General features: G+C 41.6%; 1 protein-coding gene and 1 non-coding gene across 3 annotated transcripts in view; both read left to right on the forward strand.

Annotated features, from left to right (window-relative positions):
* Positions 1-20,977, forward strand: part of VARS2 (valyl-tRNA synthetase 2, mitochondrial) — a 1,808,135-nt gene that overhangs the window by 649,132 nt on the left and 1,138,026 nt on the right. For both annotated transcript variants that reach the window (XM_044084462.1, XM_044084463.1), the window contains exons 10-11: positions 280-388; positions 7,204-7,292. In XM_044084462.1, coding sequence (XP_043940397.1) covers positions 280-388; positions 7,204-7,292 — 198 coding nt within the window. The remainder of the gene's footprint in view (positions 1-279; positions 389-7,203; positions 7,293-20,977) is intronic.
* TRNAV-UAC lies at positions 12,622-12,694 on the forward strand. Its single transcript has one exon. It is a non-coding gene; the product is annotated as a tRNA-Val (tRNA).

Here is a 20,977-nt window from a genome sequence, read left to right on the forward strand (position 1 = left end):
TCAAACTGGGATGCCATGGTGTCATGGGAGCCCCAAAATATGGAAATTTAGGGAATAAGGTGATAGAGGAGGCTGCAATGAGCAGTAGAAGTGGAACAAAGTGCGTCACCCCCCTCCCCCCAAAAAGAAAACAAAAAAAAAACTTGTGTGTGTATGGTACAGACTTCCTAGATGTACTTATGGTCATTTTATCTTCATGCATTAGCATTGGTAGAAACATATTTTATCAGTTATGCCCTTTAATTCCAAATATTTGATCTACATGTTTTCTTACTACAGGTAGAGTCTCAGAGTCTGTCTGGCCGTACTTATCTTTCTGTTCCTGGGTATGAGGAAAAACTTCCCTTTGGAGAAATGATAACCTTTGCATATAGAGTGCAAGACTCTGGTGAGTGAAAATGGTATAGCTGGTTTGCCTTTCATTTCCCAAGTACTGAAGTGATTTCATTATAAAGAAAATTGCTTCAGGATTTACATTAAAATAAGAAAGATAAATGCAGAATATTATCAGTGATGAAAGGGAGAATGTATTTTTTAAATTCACCTTCAAAAATCTATATTTACATGGTTTGCCATCACTGGGGACAGCTGTATTAAGGTAAGAATGACTTGCATGAGAGGATTTACTCTGCCAATGTCTTTGCTTGTTAGAAGATTTTTGTAACACCTTCTGTAGTTGAAAAACTTAAGTTACATGTAATTCAAGATGTTCTTCGTGTTTCACTGTTGCAGTTATCACACTTGAGTTTATCTGCCTGCAGGTAGCCCTCAGTCGGCCCGAATACCAGAGACTTAGTATTTCTGCGTCACTTGCTGTCGCTCCAGGACTTGACGTCAGGTCGTCGGGGGTATATAAACAGGCAGCCGATGCCATTACATCAGTCTTCTTGCCGAGGAGCCCGAAGCAGAAGCAGTTCGCATGAGTGACAGTCGGCCACTTCTTGAGTTTTTGTTTCTGAATTGAGTCTTCCTGAAGTCTTCTAAAGCTAAGTACCCTGTTGGGGATCCTTTTTTCTTGCTCTAACCTGTGGAAAGCAAATACCACACCGAGATTTCCATTCTGACTGCATCACCTGTTTTTAGGCCCAGACCTCGACGTACCTCGCTGTTGATTTTGTGCTTCGTTCAAAGCCTGAACTATTCATCATTGGGCCCTTATTGTCGCTTAATACTTTCGCGCTCGATCTCCATATTCCGAAATGGCTTTGGTAAGCCATCCGACTACCGATCTTTCAAAAAAAATGTAAGAATGACAGAGGCAGACCGCACAGGTCAAAAACTGCCGATAACACCTCCGTTAAGCTAGTCGCCGGTACTCAGTGAGGCGCTTTCACAGCCCCTAATGCCTGCTTCGATGGATTCGCAGGCCTCTACTGAGACCCGTTCGGAGTCCGGTATGCCACGAGACTCTTCTTTGACTATGGAACCTGCGGATGTCTCTACCTTGGATGAGTCTGGAGCCGCTGTGCAGGCACCAGCTTCTGAGGAAGTTCTTCGCACTACCAGTTCTCGACACAAATCAACGACTTCTTTCATGTCTTCAGTTCTGTCTAAAACTACTGAGTTTCTAAGGCCAAGAGTACGAGCTATGCCTAAAAAACTGATGACCCAAACTCAAGCACCTGTTTCCTTGTCACAACATCAAATGCTTAAAATGGCCGAAGACCTGATTATGCTTATTAGCGGAAGCCAGCCTTCTCCTGCTAAGAGAAAAAGAGACCTATCCCCATCAGCTTCAACAGACCAAGAGTCTGACTCTGTGGTTTCTGAATATGAAGGCATACCTTTATCTGCTTATGAGGATTCAGATGCAGAGGAATCCATTCTTTCTGCTTCCCCTCCAGAGGATTTTTCTTTTGATGAAACCCTACATACTTTGAGAGCATTTCCACTGGGAATGCTAAGACTATCGTCAGTCCAAAAAGAGACTCAGAGAATTTTTAGATTTGCCACAACATAGACCTTTAGCAATAACTCCAGTTCTGGATATTGTGGATGATGTTTTTATGGAATCCAGCCTAACTCCTGATACTTTACCCCCTGCTCCAAGAAAACCAGACAGGTACTACAGAGTCCCTGACTCTGACAAATTTCTTTTCAGAAATCCTACTGCTGACCCAAAGGTCATTTCCCAGGGGCATAAAGGTATAAAAGCAACTACAGCTAAGAATCCAACTCCTTCGGACAGGGATTCCAGAGCTTTAGCAGATGGGGTAAAAAAGTATACACCTCTGCAACTCTCGCCGTTAGGACATTGAATTGCCAGTTTAACATGCTGAAATACCAGCAGCATATGGAAATTATTAAGCAAATTAGCTACCTTTACCGACTGTGCAGAAAATAAAGAATTATAATAGCTTATGCATTCTGCAAGCCAAGTCAGCAAGCATACTTTGCAATGTGGTTTTGATGCCCTAGAAGCATCTTGCAGGGCAGCAGTCACTGGTTCTGTACTGAGAAGGCATGCTTGGCTTAAAGAGCAGACCTTGTCAGACCATGTCAAATCAAAATTGCTAGACGCTCCTTTGAACAAGGACAATCTGTTTGGCACCAAAGCAGAAGAGGTTCCAAAAAAGATGGAAGAAAAGGCTAACTCTATAAAGACATTCAAAGATTTTTTGCAAGTGCAGCCTCCTAGAATTCAGTAGGCATTGCCCCTCAAAACGTTGGGTCCTTTCCAGCCCCCTCAAGGCCATCTCAATCTAGACCCAGGGGAAACAGACTCCCCAGACACCAGTCTCTGGGTATGCAGAGATCTAAGCAATAGAGGGCCTCCACTTCAAAAACAGGGAGTGCTAAGCCACCCCCTTAAGAAAGAATTCACAATGACTGCTCTATTCCTCTCCTCACCTCTGCCCAACTGCTTGTGCCCCAAGGAGGAAAACTTTCCCATCATGCAAAAAAACTGGACCTCCATCACCAAAGACCGATGGGTCCTCAATGTATTCTAGGGGTACACATTTTACTTCCACTCACTGCCAACCCCAAAAGGGTTCCCAGACCTTCCTCCAAACCAGTGAGCAGAGGCACAAGACCAAATTTCATCCCTGCTCTCCATAAGAGCAATTCAACCTGTCCCGGCAGAACAGATAGGTCAAGGGTTTTATTCCAGGTACCCAGAAAAGAGGACACTTGGCACCCAATCCTAGATCTTTCCACTCTAAACACCTTCCTGGTGGTACCAAAATTCAAAATGCTCACCCTTCAGCAGCTTCTTCCTATGCTGTCCAAAGATGCTTGGTTAGCCACCCTAGACCTGAAAAAAGCCTATCTGCACATGCCTATCAGGAACTCGTGCATGAAATACCTACGTTTCAGGGCAGGATTTATGCATTCTGCACTTCCCTTTGGCTTATCCACTGCTCCCAGAGTATTCACAAAATGCTTGGCTCCAGTCATTGCTTATTGCAGACAGAGAAAAATTCAAATTTACCCATACTTGGACGATTGCCTGATTCAGGCAGACAGGTCAGCTGTTGCAGCACCTGACATTTGTAAAGAACCTTCTAACCTCCCTGGGGTACACTATAAATGAAAAGAAATCAAAATTAGTCCCCGTCAAAAGATTGTATTCGTGGGACCAAGCTTGGACACGGCATCCCAGATGGCATTCCTTACTCCAGAAAAACAAGCCTGTCTGACAGGCTACTTCGCTCAAATGGCCACGAACCCAGCTAGTTGCAAGGAAAATCCTGCAGGCCCTAGGGTTCATGGCCTCTTGCATCCTACTAATTCTATATGCCAGACTGCATATGAGGAAACTTCAATGGTACTTCAAAAAAAAGTCTTTGGTGCCAACATTCTCAGGACCTGGAAACAGTCATGCCTATCATACCTTGTCTAAGGACAGAGTTTCTTTGGTGGGCAGCAGCATGCAACCACAGCAAGGGACTTCCCTTTACTCAACCACTCGCCACCCAGACCCTAACTACAGATGCATCAGACTATGCCTGGGGGGCACACCTGGACAACAAGTGCATTCAGGGCCACTGGAGCCCAAGTCAATCTCATCTGCACATCAACCAAATAGAGATGCTAGCTGTTCAGCACGCTCTGAGTGCTTTCAGGTCCCTACTCTCACCAGGACCCCTGCTGATAAAAACGGACAACACCACAGTTATGTAGTACATCAACAAGCAGGGGGAGGACACACACTTACCCACTCTCCAGGCTAGCCCTGGCCCTGTGGAACACTGCCTTGGAGATGCAGATTCATCTGCAAGCTCAATTCCTGCCAGGAAAACAAAATTATCTGGCAGACAGCTTGAGCAGAAATCTCCTAGACCCACACGAGTGGCAATTAGACCCCAGCACCTCCAGTATTCTAATCCAGAAATGAGAGACCCCAGAGGTGGACCTCTTTGCCTCCCCCTTCAATCATCAGCTCAGCAAATTCTGCCCCAGGACACCTCACAGCAGGGCCTGGAAAGTGGATGCCCTATCCTTTCAGAGGGAATGCCTCTCAATCTATGCATTTCCCCCCTCTGCCTCTTCTCTCAAGAATATTTACTCAAAATAAGACCGGACAAACCAAGACCAATCCTGATTGCCCCAGACTGGCCACACCAGCACTGGTACCCACTACAGCACAGCCTGTCACTGGTGCCACCCTGGCACTTACTCCAGATCCTAACCCTCCTCACTCAGCAGGGGGGACAGATCTTGCTTCCTCAACTGCAAACTATGAATCTTGCAGTCAGGCTTATTCCTTAAATTCTTCCCCAGTGACCAGCCTAAGCAAGCAGGTACTAGACATCATTCTTGAAGCCAGAAAACCCAGTACAAGGAAATCCTATGCTTAAAAGTGGAAAAGGTATTGTTCCTGGATTCCGTCGATTACGTAGCAGACCTACTCCACAGAGGCCTATCCTTTTCCTCCATTGAGTTCCATGCCTCTGCCATTTCGGCTCATTACAACACTGAGCCACCTGTTTTCTCTCACCCTCTTATCAAACAGTTCCTGAGAGGGGCAAACAACTTAAGGCCACCAAGGAGAGCACCCACCCCTGCTTGGGACCTTACCTTTGTATTGGAACAGCTTACGCTACCCCCGTTTGAACCTGCAGCATCAGCAGTGTTAAAATTCCTCTCTTAGAAAACAGCCTTGCTTCTGGCCATCACTTCAGCGAGAAGAGTGTCTGAGCTACAAGCATTTGTGGCTGTGGATCCCTTCATTATTTTCCATGCTGACAGGGATTCCCTCAGGACTAACCCTTCATTTATGCCTAAACAGGTGTCCAGTGTGGCTCTCAACCAATCTATACATTTGCCAACCTTCTTCTCTAATCCTCAAAATAAAGGGGAAAGTATCCTGCACTCTTTGGATGTGCACACACAGCTCAGATTCTGCCTTGATAGGACTAAGCTCTTCAAGAAATCTGACTAGTTACTAGTCAGCTTTGCACGAGGGGCAGAGGGCAAGGCCATTTCAAAACCATCTCCAAATGGATAGCACACTGCATCCATTTCTGCTACAAGCACCATGGGAAACCAACCCCTCAGGGGGTCAGAACACATTCCACTAGTGCAACTTCTACCTCTACAGCATTCTTCTGGGGAGTCCCTACCAGGGACATCCTGGAAGCTGCTACCTGGAGTTCTGTACACACATTCACTAAGCATTACCACTTGCCTATCATTTCCAAATCCAGGGTTGATTTTGGAACAGCAGTCCTGCAGGGCATACTAGCCAGCCCCAACTCTTCTTGACTGCCTCTACCCTTTCTTCAGCTTTGGGAATCAACCCAGGTGTGATGACTGCAACAGTGAAACACAAAGAACATAGTACAGTTGTGTACACTAACCATAAATTTAGATGTTCGAGTGTATTCACTGTTGCAGCCTTGGTTTCCTTCCCCCCAGCCCCCTTGTCTCTCTCTCGCGCTCTCTCCTCTCTGTCTATTACTCACCCTCTTCAGGGGTATTGGTATTTACTTTACTGGTGGTGGTTTCCCCACCATAACTTAGCTTCCTATTGGGGGGGCTCCTGACATTTGGGGCAAGAAAAACTGATGTAATGGCATTAGCTGCCTGTTTATATACCCCTAACGACCTAATGTCAGTCGTGGAGGCAACAGCAACCGACGCAGAAATACTAAGTTTCTGGTATTCGGGCCGACTGAGGGCTACCTGCAGGCAGATAACCCAAGTGTGATGACTGCAACAGTGAATACACTTGAACATCTACATTTATGGTAAGTGCACACAACTGTACTGTACTTATGCCAGGCTGTGGTCATCAGAGGATGTCAATTTTAAACCTCATTTGATAAGGAAATGATGAAATGTAGGCCAGAACTAAAAAGTTATTTTCATTTCATGGCATAACAGTACTAGGGTTTACAGAGTAGTGCCTAGAATCTGATAATGGTGCCTTAAAGTAACATTTCAGTGATGTGGTAGTTTTTGGTTTGTAGAGCTTATGATCAGAAAGTCCAAGTTCACATGAACTAGAAATAAAACTGTGTTCTCCCCAAGATTTAAAAAAATAAATAAATACAAAAATAAAACACTGGTAGTATTGGGGTAATTATCTCTGTATCCTGCATGTGGATGGAACTCTTCTCCTTGCCAATTATATGTACTAACTCCAAAGTTGCATATATAAACCTTTTCCTGAGAATTTGTGTTTGCGTTCTCCAAATTAAAACAAACTAAGATTATCCACTAATCGAGCTTTTACATCTGTGCTTGTGAATGTCATTGTTTTGAAACCGGATTGCGTGCACGGAACTTAGTGGCATTGTTTAAGACATCATTATTATCCATCTGTCTTGGGCACATACCCGAGTATACCATCCTTTAGATGAAAAGTTAAAGTGAGACCCCATCTGCCTGAGTTGGTGGCAGCTTAAGTGGATGTATAAAATCCTATGGCAGTTATAGAAAAGGGCAAGGGAAAATTCCCTGATGCCCTAAACATATTTCCCGTAGTCAGTATGAATACCACCTCAGCTCTCCCCTGAAAAGAGGTCATTGCTTTAGTAGGACTAACCTTGCCAATAAAGGTTAAATACAGATAAATAAAATAAAAATGTTCACTTCTGTAGCTGTGATATTTCAGCAAAATAAAAGATTTGTTAGTAGTGCATGTAGGTTTATGCAGGATCATTTGCAGCGTAATGGAATCATGGATTAGTGCTATTAATATTTTACTGTCTTGTACATGAATGTTTTATTATTTCTTCCGTAATGTCCTTGAAGGTGAAGAAGTAGATGTAGCCACAACACGACCAGAAACCATGGTGGGAGATGTTGCTGTTGCTGTCCATCCAGATGATCAGCGCTATACAGTAAGTCCCTGTATATTCCTTCACAATAACCTGCATCCTTCTCTTAAGCACACTGTTTTGAGTACAGTAACTACCATTTGTGTATACATGTATGTATCTGTGCATATGTGGATGTAGCAGTGTTCCTGTTGTCATTACTGTACAACAAGCAGTTACTTATCACACCTCCATCTATGTGTATACAGACTGTAGTGTTACAGTGGAACCAGGCATCACTGCATGTGTGAGCACTTTGTAAAATTGTCCATTGACTTCATGCATTTTTGTAGCTAAGAATGCTTCATTGCTTGCAGTTTGAAACACTGTTGGAAATCAGTAACACTTCCTAGCTAAGTTCACCCTTTCATATGGTTGATCTGTACTAATGAGCACACTTTTGTGCAGCATGGTTAGTGACCATGCTCATAACTGAGGAGCATTTATAAACCTTTTTGCTATACTAACCAGCAGGGCATATTGATTCAGTGTAAGTGATGCAGGACTTTCCTAGATAACAGAAACAAATAAAATCAATAAAATGCAATGTTTCATGATTGGTTGCTGCAACTTTCAATTGTGATGGTAAATTTTGATTGTGAACGAGAAAAATGCAGATAATCTTATTCTTATTCACATATCACGATCCTGTATATGTTTTTATGCTAAGTATTTATTTTGCTTAGCAGCACAAATAAAACTTTGCATCTTACATAAAAATCATTAACTCGGCTGGTAAAGTGTAACAGTTACCTTGGCTATACATTCTTTTGATATTAAAATGCAAAGTTCTGTTCACAAGAGCCCATTCTTCCATGAATAGTATCAAGCTAATTAGTCTCTTCATGGCATTTTTTTTCCATTTCTGTTGGCCTTCTGGTTCATATTATATGATCGAATGCTAGAAATACCAAATGATCTATTATCGAACCCAAATGCATGAAACCACAAAATGTCGAAGGAACAGATCAGCAATTTTTTTTCCCAGGGGAAAAAGTGGCTGATCCAAAAAAAAAAAAAATGTACAGGCAACATAAGTGGGAGGCTTCACCCCCCCCCACACCCCTACCTTAAATATACCAACTCCGAGATCACACCACAGTGAAGAAAATAGCCTGTGGTTTCATGCATTTGGGTTGTACAAATGAGCGTTCGCTATTTCTAGCATTCCATCATGTAATAGGAACCCTAGCCTTCACCTTTATTTGCCTTCTAGTATTCTCTGCTGTGGGGGTGGGGGTGGGGGCGGCGACATTGTCCATCATTAGTTGATGTCTTTGTTGTCCTATAAATCCTTCTTCTTTACAACCTTATTGTTTCCTTTCTGCATACCCCTGATTATTTCCATCTCTTCTGTTCACCCATCATAGCTAACACTTCAGCCAGCATTGGTGTATCTTTTTTTTCCATTTCCTGGTAATTGCTTATTTGATACAGTAAGATTCTATATTTCTTGTCATCATTAAAGAATTAGACTTTCGTCTTTTCTGGTGCTATAACAAGATGTGCTTAAACATTGTTTGCACAAAGTGGGTGTTACATCAGTATCAGGCTTTATATTATATTCAATACTCATACTCAGGCAAGCAAAATATTTTCATGTCCTGTCTAACTAGAGAATTGGAGTGCTTGACTTTTTGGTAGAGTCAAATAAACCAAACATTCTATACATCATACATCTAAACTTATTTATTTATTCCTGTATCTTATTCTGCTGAAGTAAAGCATTTTAAACAACTGTCCTTTCTTTCTTCAGCTGTAATGTTGAACTGTTCAGTCCAAAAAATGCCATTTCAAATTAGGTATTTCACTGAAGTTCATCTTTACATTATGAATGATGCAGGGCTGTTATGTATTTGTAGGACTGGCTGCCATCATTTGTAACACAGATCCATTTTGCATGATATGTTGAAATGTTTTTTTTTTTCCTATGTTCTTTTTTGCCTCTGTGCTTGCCAGCTATCTGACTTCCCCCCAGCTAAACTCCAGCCCATTCTTTTTGCAGTGATGGGGAGTCTCCAGCACCACAGAGGGAAGAGCCATTCAGAAGGGCCATCATTTACACAATCATGAGGGCTGCTTGTGTCCTCTCTGGGATCCTGGCTATGAGGACATTTTGAATGGCCTTATCCCCACCCCTTGGGTAGGGGGAGGAGCTTCCCACTTCACTGCAGGGACTAACAGTACCTTCTCCCTGAGGACTGACACTGGACTACGGCTTTGTGAGCCACAAATCTTCCCACAGGTTGCTTGTGTAACGCCACCTATCCTTAGAAGAATTATCACAGTATATTACCTATTCCAAACCTGCCCTTCCCTACCAGCTCAATCAAGTGCGCAAGTTGTAAATTGAACTTGGGTTGCCCAGGCCATAGTTAGGGCTTTATCCTACTACACCGCCAGAGGTGGCCTATTGAAACATTTTTGAACTTACTTCCATTATATTACTATTGCCTGAAAGAAGAAGCAGTTTTGATGAGATTTCTGTTTTCCAGTACCCCATATCCAGCAGTCTTTAAAGATAAAAATAATTGTTGAGGAAATGATCCCTTTTTATCGCTAACTGAATAAATTGACTAATCAAATACAGGTCGATGAGTCCAGTTTTGACGGCTCACTTGCGCCCCTCCATTTGGGTGGATGCTATTAATTGGCAGAAGTCATTATGGAAAGCTACATGTCAGCAGCAGCGTTTTTATATTTCTGGATAGGTATTACAAGCCTCATCTTGCAGTTCCACTCTGAGAAACTGAAGATTTGAAAGGAACAAAGCCCAACATTTCCTTTATAGTCACTAAGAGAGTAAGGAAGACATATATTTAGTACATGAAATTTAGCTATAAACAGTTGCTAGGCAGGTAGAACCAAAAGTCATTCAGGAAATAGTTAGTTAAAATCATTTTATATTGATTGTATTCAGAGAGCCAAAAAAGAACTAAACCGAAAAAGAACCTAAAGGAAGAATAGTAGGTTGAAAGAAAGTTGAGACAAGGAGCTATGCCTGGTACTGAGAGTGTACTGTATCGGATCTACTTTGATCCAGCAAATTTACGTTTCATCAAAACAAATTCTCTACCTCACTTTCGCAAAAGTGCATTTTTTCGAAAATGCACTTTCGTGTAAATAAAAACAATAAATAAAAACTAAACCAAAAAAAAAAAAACACACTAAACACTATTATGCAGGGGGGCAACCCCCACCCCCTTACATTAATATTCTCACTTCGAGTTCGCACTACAGTGGGGAAAAGGGAGTATTCCCTTATCCCCACTGTACCACGATCACAGCAATAGTTTGCTTAGTTGTACATCAACACTAAACATTGATGTACAACTAACATTACATGCAAACTGCATGTTTTTTTTTTTTTTTTATCATTTTACCTTTTACACAGAAGTGCATTTTCGAAAAATTGCACTTTCATGAAAGTGAAGTCGCAAATTTATGCTTCAATGAAACGTAAATTCGCTGGATCAAATGGGATCCACTGTATCATTGTGGCTTAGTGAACAGTGTGGCAAAGTTGGGTATAGAGCTTGCAGGAGGATTAGGTTACTAGAAATTTCGGAAGTTCAGTTTAATAGGATAATTTGGGAAGTTTAGAACTTCTTTCAGATAATTGTAGACAGATGTACTCTTTATGAGACACTATGGTCAAAAGAGAAACTAGGCAGCAGAGCTGGAATACAGACCTCTGAAGCAAGAGGAGTAAGAATAGAGGGTGGTGTGTCTAGACAAGCACAGTTCAAGATTGAAGGTGGGAGGAGAGAAATGAGGAAGAACCGGTGGTGTGACTAGACTGTGACAGCTCAAGATTGAAGTTGGAGAGAGAGAGAGAGAGAGAGACACACACACAGATGAGAGGAGTAAGAACAGAGGGTGGTGTGACTAGATGGGAACAGCTCAATACTGAAGATGGAGCGAGAGAGATAGAGATGGATTAGGAATAACAAGTCTTGATGCAGTAAGTATGATAAATGCAGACAAGATAAGATCCAACTTACTTAACATTGGTGACTGAAGAGGATGAGAAGAGTAGGAGGAGTAGGTGTATGTGTGTTCATTACTAGGGGGTGGTGGAGTTGTAGTGATCAGATGCTGAATCATAAAGAATGGGAGGTAGTCGGGCAAGTTAAAATGAAGTCATTTCTTATATTGAAAACTGTTCTGGGTTTTAGAGTACACAGGATTTAGAGAAGCATAGGAAATTCTCAGGGATGTCAGGTAGTCCACATGTTTAACATGCAGATGTGGGTAACCTCTGACTTGGCAGTCAGAACTGCAAAAGATAGTGTGGAGAGTAGCCAGGGCATATAGAGATGGAGTATGCACTGGCCTGTTTGTAGATAGTGCCAGTGCCAGATGGCAGCACATCAAATTGCTATGGTACCAAAGCAAATACAAAATAACTTCATGTAACAAGGTTCAGCAGAGTAGAATAGACTCCTTTATTGTGAAAGAACACATGTATTTGGAAGACTAAGCAGTCAAGGTCTTATCTGCCGAGCAAATGTTTCATCTGTCAGACTATAGCCACTGACCAGTCAAAGCTAAACACATATGTATTATTTTGCTTAATAAGAATTTACTGACCGCGTATCTGTGCCTTCCCTTATTAGGCACCAATACAGTGGTAGAAAACTCAAAATAGACCTAGGCTGTCAGGGTCCATCTTAACACAATATGGATTCCACTTTTAAAGAAAGAGTATTATACAAAACACTATTCCATATTTCACTTCTCAGCCCTCCATTTGATGCAGTGAAGCATCACTCAAGTCAGGTATATTTCTTAGTGACTAGACAATAACAGCAGGTTTTTAAAAGGATAGACAGTTTTTCACTTGCAGTCAAACATTCTTCACATGCAGTTTCCTTCTGATCTTGACATGCACAATGCTTATAAAAATCCTTAGCAAAAATAGCTTTATGAGCAATAAACATGTTTGTGCCTCATTGAAGTTAAAAGGCAGTTTGAATACCTTTCAGTTTCAGTTTAATTTCTGAATAAATTGTCATACAGCTCTCCAAAACGTTTTAATACATTTTTCTTAAAATCTTCATTTTCAACATGATTAATTTTTAACTGTGGTAGTGGCAGTGTTTCATTTCTGTTTTTAATATACACAGTTTGTAATTTAATACTTTTTCTAGATACAGACATCTTCAGGATCAACATTTCGCACATAAAATAATGCATGAAAAAAATTGTAACTACAGTAACCATAAAGAATTTTAAAAGACTTCCTCCCCATCCAGAAAATAAACTTGTCAGCTATGCCCATTTAGAGTTGTCAGCTTCTTTAACATGAGATAATTCTACAGCCCTTTGTATAATTTCTCAATGACTACAAGCCTTGTTAGTGCAGTAGGTAGCACATCAGTCTTACAATCTGAAGGTTGTGAGTTTGATCCTCACCTAGGGCAGTTTCAGCTTATAAGTGTATTCAAAGATGATGTAGGCATGTTAGCACTTGTTACCTGTGTAAAAGAGACACCTGAGCCTCTTTTGCTGTTTAATAGAATGTTAGTGAAATTGCTGATAGTTCAGTTGTACCCTCCAGAGCTGCACATAGAGTGCATTAGACTTGTGTCATGGCACTTGGGTTAAGTACTGAGTTCTTTAGCTGGTGCACTTAGGTAGTTAGGGGTTCTAATTTCACTGCAGTCAACTAGTGTGTGTGTGTTTTGTAGTCAGAAGAGCATAACTGTGTATCCTACTGTCAGCAATACAGACCCATGGAATACAAATAGTTAATGTTGGGAGGTTGGCATAATGGTTAAGGTGTTTATCTTTCAAACACAAAGTGCAGAGATTAATTCTCTAATGAGATAATTAGCCAAGCTTAACATGGTCCCCAAGAGCAGTTAGCCTAGCACTAATAAATGAAAGTATGAAGAAATGCCATGTTTGTCATCTGGTACGAACAAGCAGCACTCCATTTGGATGAATACACACGTACCTACATTGCAGATTTTGTCATGTGGTAAAGTCTCCATATATCACACAACTGGTGTAATTCAATTAATGTAACAACATCCCAACCAGTCTGTTGATAATCAGGGATGAGCTTGGTTTCCACATATATAATACACCTCATGCATCATGGCCATAGCCTGTCCGCCAGCAAGTGTCATAAATTCACTGGGTAATATTAGTCACTCCACACAATAGGAAGTGTTCCATTTTTAAGATACAACAAGCATGCCCCTTTAAATCAGAGTGTAACCAGTCTAAAAGAGGTAACATTATAACAAGAATTATGTCTTCTCTTTTTGGTTTTTGGCACCAAAATTGTCCCAACTGCTGTTCCTCCTTCTGTTTCTGTTACTGGTATCTGAAACAACAGAATATCCTCATTGTGTGCTGTTGGTATATGTGCACATACCCAGCAATTACTGACATTCCTTGTTTTGGCATAAGAATACAATGTGGCAAAAAAGTGTTAAATTTAGACTACAAGTCTGGTATTGTCTGTTCAGTTGTAACTAAACATTTATTTTAAAAAAAAAGAAAACAAATTACAGCTCCAATGGCTTTTGTTGAAAGAAGAAAATGCAACAGAAGAATGAAGAATACCACTACTGCTTTTCCAGTGATTAATCCAGATGAATATCGAGCAAGCAGGAGTTGGAGAGGATTCAGAAAAAATTGCAAATAGAGATTATTTGTTCTTTTTTTGAAGTTCATATGTTGTAGATTTCTGAACAAATTCCATGCTGATTTCTGTGCTGTTGGAAATTGTTTGGGCAACACTTGTTTGCTTGACTCTTTTCCTGATTCTTGGGCCAAATACCACTCATTGTCCGTTACAGATGGTATTGCTGGATCGTTGTCTTCACTTCCAGCCTCTTCGATCTTCCTGGTTTTAATTCTGGTACTGGATAAGATTGGATTTAATGATGTCCTTTTCATTCTTCCACACTGATGGGTCACAAATCTGACTCTTGGATCTGACTTAGCCACATTTTTCAGACTTAGATCCCAGTCTCAAGCCCCTCCCTCTACCCAGTAATGCTCTACACCTTCCCCAGCTTCTTCAAATCTTGTTCGCTGACAGTCTGGTACAGACATGGATCCTTGGTTTCGAGTTTGAGAACTGTTTTTTTTTGGTAAAGCTAAGTTTAACTTTTCACTTTGGTGATAATTTGATCTGCATTTATTGCTGGTAGTTTATCTTCTCTTTCCTCCCCATTAGATTTTCGCAGGCATTAGGGACTGCTACCTTTTTCATACATTAACTACTACTTTTTCCCAGGATCATTGACACTTCTGCCTTCTGTTTGCTCTGTTACTGTTTTTTTACTTTGTATTAGATTTAACTGTAAAAATTTTTAAGTGCAACTTAAACTTTGTTTTTTTGGGTGTGCAGTGTTCTTACTGTGTTTTTTTTTTATCTGTTAGCTTTGGACTTTATCATAATTTTTAGAGTTATGTCGGATAAACCATCAGGATTTAAGGACTGCTGAGATTGTGGACACAAAATTCCCCAATCTGATGCGCAGAACATATGTGTCTATTGCTTAGGACCAGATCATCTGCAATTGACTTGTGACATTTGTGAAGGCTTTTATCCTTGAGCCATTGCTGATAGCAGAAATCTCAGAAACAAATTAATCTTGAAAGTACTTTTGCTTGCTTCTTCATCCTCTTCACCAGGGGCTCAAACCCCCTCCAAGAGTCAGAGTCATGCTGGGTCTTTGGAGTTCAGGAAACCTCTTCACAAGACCTTGAGGGCTTCCTTGGAGCCTCCATCGAAATCATCTAAATCTCCGATCATGTCTGATCCAAGACCTACTTCTTCCCTGTCAGAGCCAAAATGCTCTTTGAATCTGACTGGTACCATCACCATAAAAAGTTCTCCTAGGCCATCCACTTCTAGCTTGGATCCTAAGACTTCAGATTCGAGAGTTGGGAATCTGACACCTGAGTATTCTGTGAGAGCAGTATCTTCAACTTTGCGCTCTAGGTTATTACAAACTCTCACCAAACATTCAAGGCCTGCATCAGTAACTTTCTCAAGGTCCTCTAGGAGCCTGTCTGATGTTAATATGGATAGGATGATGCAAAGATTCCTCAAAGCTCAAATTCAGATGGGGATTTTGTCAGATCCATCTTCTCTCAGATCCGTTGAATGTCCCACTAAACTGATTCAGTCTCCTTCTCCAATCTGGCCAATGATCTCCGAGCCCCAGGATCCTAGGTACCCGAATCGGCGGTGTCGGATCTAGGGAAGCTTCTTTCCTCATCTCCAATGACTACCTTGATCAGCCCTGCTCCAATTTTTCAGATCAGAGCAGGTCTCGGATCCTTGATGTTGATGTCAGATCTGGGGGAGGGGGGGATTTGGCTCCAACTTTCTCTGATCTGTCCCTTCCTCTCGGTGCTTTGGCACTTGACACCTCAAGTCCACTACTGTTTGGAGGTCACACATCGGTTGTTCCCCTCCCTTCTTCCTTGACTGCATCAACATCAAGGGAGTTGGGGGAGGTTTTTTGGGTCCATTGGCTTTCCAGATTGTAGAAAGGGCCATCTCTTCTCACAGAGAGCTGCTTCTCTTATCTCCAATCCTCCCCTTCACCCTTTACTGGTTTTGAGTGCTGAGTCCATCATTCCTGTTCAAGGTCAGCCTACCTCAAGAAGCTTCCTGGCCCCCTCCAAGACCCCCCCTTTCTTCCAGTACCTCCCCTGAACACCCCACAGAGGAAGGTCCTCAAAAGAAAACGTGCAAGAGGAGGCACATAGTCTCCTTGATGGAGTCCCTCACTGAAGAACCCAAATTTGATGAGGGAGAAGGATCCCCATGATCACCACCAGATGTCTTTTTTGGAGACATCTTAGAGTTCCTTAGACAGAAAGGTGGCTGGTTGGCTCAACCTCCTCATTCTGAAGAGTTGGTGTTCTTGGAGGCTTTCGGGGTGAGCCCATCTACGTCTTGGGTGACACCCCCGGCAGATAAACCAATTGATATAGTTTCCTGCCGGGCTTGGAAGGAGCCAGACACAGTCAAACCAATCTCCAAATGCCCTAACAAATTCCTTGTTCCCACATAAAGACAGATTACATTGAACTAAAGGTGTTCCTGTTGATGCCGTTGTTGTGGCATCAGCCACCAGAAAGGAGATAGCTGAACAAAGTTCCTCTGTCCATCAGCCGAACAGGGAGTCTCTAGTGATGGACAGATTTGGTAAGTGCATTTACGTCTCGGCTACCTTTGCGCTGAGGTTGTTAAATTATTTAGCACATTTCACTCGATTGCGGAGAGATTTGGTCAAGGAACTTTCCAGATTTCTTGCAGAGACTATGTCAGGTGAGGACTTCAAGAAAGTATCTCCTCAACTGGTTAGTCTTGCTTCTGTGGCTAATTTCTCCATGTGGCTCATCTCCCATACAGTGAAGGGCACATCCCAGCCTGCTGGCTCTGGTATTGCTGTCAGAAGACTTGCCTGAATGAGGCTTTGTGGAACCTTACAAGATGTCTTTTGTGAGTGTCCTCTTTGATGGCTGTTCTTTGTTAGGGACATCTGTCAAAGAAACTCTTACCCACAGCGAAACAGGATGGAAAGACCCTGTCTTCCATTGGGATCAAGTTTTCTACCCGTCGGCATACCATTTGTAGAAATCAGCGAGGTATTAAGAAGACTTGGTTTCAAAAAATCTCGTGGGCCTTTTCAGGATAAACACGGGGATTCTTCCTTCAGAGGCAGAGAAAGAAGTTTCAGTGTTAGACACCGCCCAAAGGCAGATGGGTCCGCAGAATCCGGGATTCAGAGATCCCTTCTCTGGCAGGCCATATCAGTGCTCCTAAAGCACCTCCCGACTCTCCATCTTTGGAGGCAGTCAGAGGTCATTTTTCTGTGCACCTGGACCAATCCAACAACAAATGCCTGGCTGCTAAGCATAATATCCAGAGGTTATTACATTCCCTTTTTCCTTCCACCTCCAGTGGAAGAAAAAGAAACTCCCTGATGTGCCACCCAGTCAGAGGAAGAAATTCAAAAATTGCTTCAAAAAAGTCATCCAAGAGGTCCCAACCAAACAAAGAGGATTCAGAACTTATGCTTCTTTTTCCTGCCAAAGAAAATAGGGTACCTGAGATCCATTCAAGATCTGAACAATCTAAATCAGTATGTAAAGAAGTTAAAGTTCCAGATGGTCAAGGTTCAGTCCATTCTACCGCTGTTGTGCAAGGATGATTGGATGTGCTCTGTAGACCTTCAGGACACGTACTATTACATCAGAATAGATGCTCCAGAAGTCATTTATGCTTCTGGCTGGGAACAAGTCATTACCAATTCAGAGCTCTACTCTTTGGACTCATCACAGCCCCCAGGATGTTTACCAAATGCATGACAGTAGGGGCAGCTCACCTGAGACTGAAAGGATTCCAGGTGTTTTCATATTTGGGTGACTGGCTTCTAACTGCCCCAACCTGGCATCAACTAATTCAGGCCAGGGATTATTTGTTTGTGGTCTTCAACTCCCTGGGCATTACCATAAACCCTACCCAAATCAAACCCGTCTCTCGTTCAGAATTTGGAATTCATTGATGCCCTTCTGGGTATGTCATACCAAATGGCTTCTTTGCCTATGCATCATGTAAGTTCTTATGGTCTCCCCTTACTGGTGTTGAGACAAGATTGTATCATAAATTGACTTTTTGTAATTCTTTTTTATTTTTTCTAGCTGCCATCCTTTTCATCAAAAAAGGGGCTTAGTTAAGAGTCAGTTTATAAGGGCATCCAGGCTTACCTCAGATGACCGTGTTTGTGTTAGTGAGCTTCATGTACTCGGGGACATGTTTTTAGCTAGAGTCTTACCCATAAATATCATTGAAAAAATTGAAACAGAAATTGGTATTGACCACGAAAATAGAAGAAACAGTGCGAAACCAACCAATAACCTACCAAAGCACTGTTGAAAGGAGATGCCCAACACCGGTCAGTCCCAGAATAAATCCAAAAGTTTAATGAATACGATGCACAATCCAAAATACATATAAAGTTAAACTCTTATTGAAACAACACGTTTTTCGTCTAAAACTCAGACTTCATCAGACATCAATAAAACAATCCATTAATTAATTAAACATCAGTATTTACAGGCAAACGCTATTTCAAATGGTCCAATAAGGAACCAAAATCATGAATAATTAACCATGGACTCTGACATGGAGCACTTCGTATTGAATGAAGCATCTAACTTGATACAATCTAAACTTGAAAAAACATAATATCTTATGGTGAATGATTATGCAAACATTATATATCAAAAGTCATGAAGTAAATGAATATAACTTCATACAAATTTACTAGATCCATGAATAAACACTCAAATATATATATATATATATATATATATATATATATATATATATATATATATATATATATATATATAGGAATACTTCCATGTTTTGAGTAACACTCCCCTCTAGTGGCCTTGGACCAAAATGACAAGTCCCAACAGAAAATTCACACCATATCTAAAATGTGTTTCTATGAAATATATATATAGTTCCTTATTCGACCATTTGAAATAGTGTTTGCCTATAAATACCGATGTTTAATTAGGTAGGTTAGAAATTAGTATTGAAAGACATCACAGATATGGCGCCATTATCAAATGTGCTTTTTAAAGGTAAAGAGCACGATGAGGCCAAAAGAGGTATTACCCGTAACAACATGGTGTTGCATTATACTTTCGATGGTAAAGGTATTGAGAACATCGTCATCAAAAATTGGTCATTGTTTGATTGTGAAGAAAGTACTAGGTCCATTGGGGCATTGAGGCCTACTTTCACTTATAAGAGGAAATATAATATTAAATGGGTTGGTTATTTGGCCAGTTACCCACAAATGTGGAAGATACAAACAATGTAGATATACTGAAGACAACTATATTGTCTGGCTTTATAACAAGATTAATAGGTTTGTTATTGGTGGTAAATACAGTTGTTGGTTTGAAAGGGTTTTTTACCTCACCCTTTGTACCTGTTGTCAAGCATTATATGTAGGGACAACAGTTAATGGGCTGAATCATAGAATTTACCAACACCTATACAGCATTCAGAAGCTAGATAGCAAGAGTGCTCTGGCATGACACTCTATGACATTTGAAGGGTTTGACAGGTTTAAATTTTTCATCCTTGAAAACAGGTTTCTGCTAATCCTTTCACTGGTTATTGGAAAAACCTTTTACTACACCGGGAGACATTGTGGCAGCTTAGATTGGATGCTGCCACTCCACCTGGCATCGATGAAGTTATTTCCATTGCCAGTGAGTTAAAGAAAAGGCATTGGATGGTGTAGATGTTCTTTGTGTTTCACTATTGCAGTCATTACATTTGGGTTATCTGCTTGCAGGTAGCCCTCAATCGGCTTGATTAACAAAGTCTTGGGTCCTGCGTCGGTTGCTGTCCCTTCTTCCATGACATCAGGTCGTCAGGGGTATAAAACATGCAGCCGACACCATTACATCAGTCTTTCTTGCTGTGCGGTGCCTGAAGCAGAAGCAGTTCGCAAGTGCTGGTCGGCAGACTCCTGAAATTTTTGTTTTCGGAACCGAAGTCTTCAACTAAAGCTAAGTACCCCATTGGTGAAACTTTTTCTTGCTCCTTTACCAATGTCAGTAAAAGTTAATAATTGCAATACTTGTGGAAAGCAAATACCTCACAAAGATTTTCATTCATACTGTATTCCTTGCCTAGGCCCTGACCACGATGTACCTTGTTGTTGGTTTTGTGCTTTATTTAATCAGCGTCTGTCATCTGTATATTTTCGCCTCTAAATATTTCGGTTCTTGGTTTAATTATCCAAAAATGTTGTTGGTTAGCCATCCGACTACCGGGACTCTGAAAAAACGCAAAGATAAAGACAGAGACAGGCTGACGACGCTTCTCCTAAGCCAGTTGCCAGCTCACCGGTACTCAGGCGCTTTCACAGCCCCTGATACCCACTACTTCTAATTTGCAGGCCTCTACGGAGACCCATTCAGAGCCCGGTATGCCGCAAGATGCTCCAGCTATGGAACCCGTGGTGGTCTCTACCTTGGATGGGTCTGGAGCCACTGTGCAGGCACCGGCTTCTGAGGGTGGATTCAGGCCTATGGACTTGCATATTAAATCAACGCCTCCTTCTTTACTTACGCCCAAATCTAGATCCATGTCTAAAAAAACGATGCCTAGGCCACATGCTCAGGCCTCTATGCCTAAAAAACAAATGATAAGAATGGCTGAAGATCTAATAACTCTAATCGGGTAGCCAGCCCCCCCCTCTAAGAGGCCTAGGACTGAAGTTGATTATGAATCTTATGATCAAGATTCTGTTTTTTCTGATTCTTCTGATGATCTGGATTTGCCCTTACCTACTTATGAAGATTCTGATGCAGAGGACTCTATTCCCTCTGCTTCCCCTCCTGAGGATTTTTCTTTTGGGGAAACCTTACATACTCTAAGGGAGCATTTCCACTGGGAAAACCAGGATTTTTCTGATTCAAAAAAGAGGCTTAGGGATTTCCTTCTCCTACCTTAACATAGGCCTTCTGTTGATGATGCTTTTTCGGAATCTAGTTTGGCCCCTGATTCCCTGCCTCCTGCTCCCAAAAAACCTGACAGATACTACAGGGTCCCAGAGTCCCACAAGTTCCTTTTCAAAAATCCTATTGCAGATCCAGAGACTATTTTACAGGGGCCCAAGGGCATTAAGGCT

Source organism: Protopterus annectens, chromosome 9.part0 (assembly GCF_019279795.1).
Source record: "Protopterus annectens isolate FY-2018-M chromosome 9.part0, PAN1.0, whole genome shotgun sequence".
NCBI lineage: Eukaryota > Metazoa > Chordata > Ceratodontiformes > Protopteridae > Protopterus > Protopterus annectens.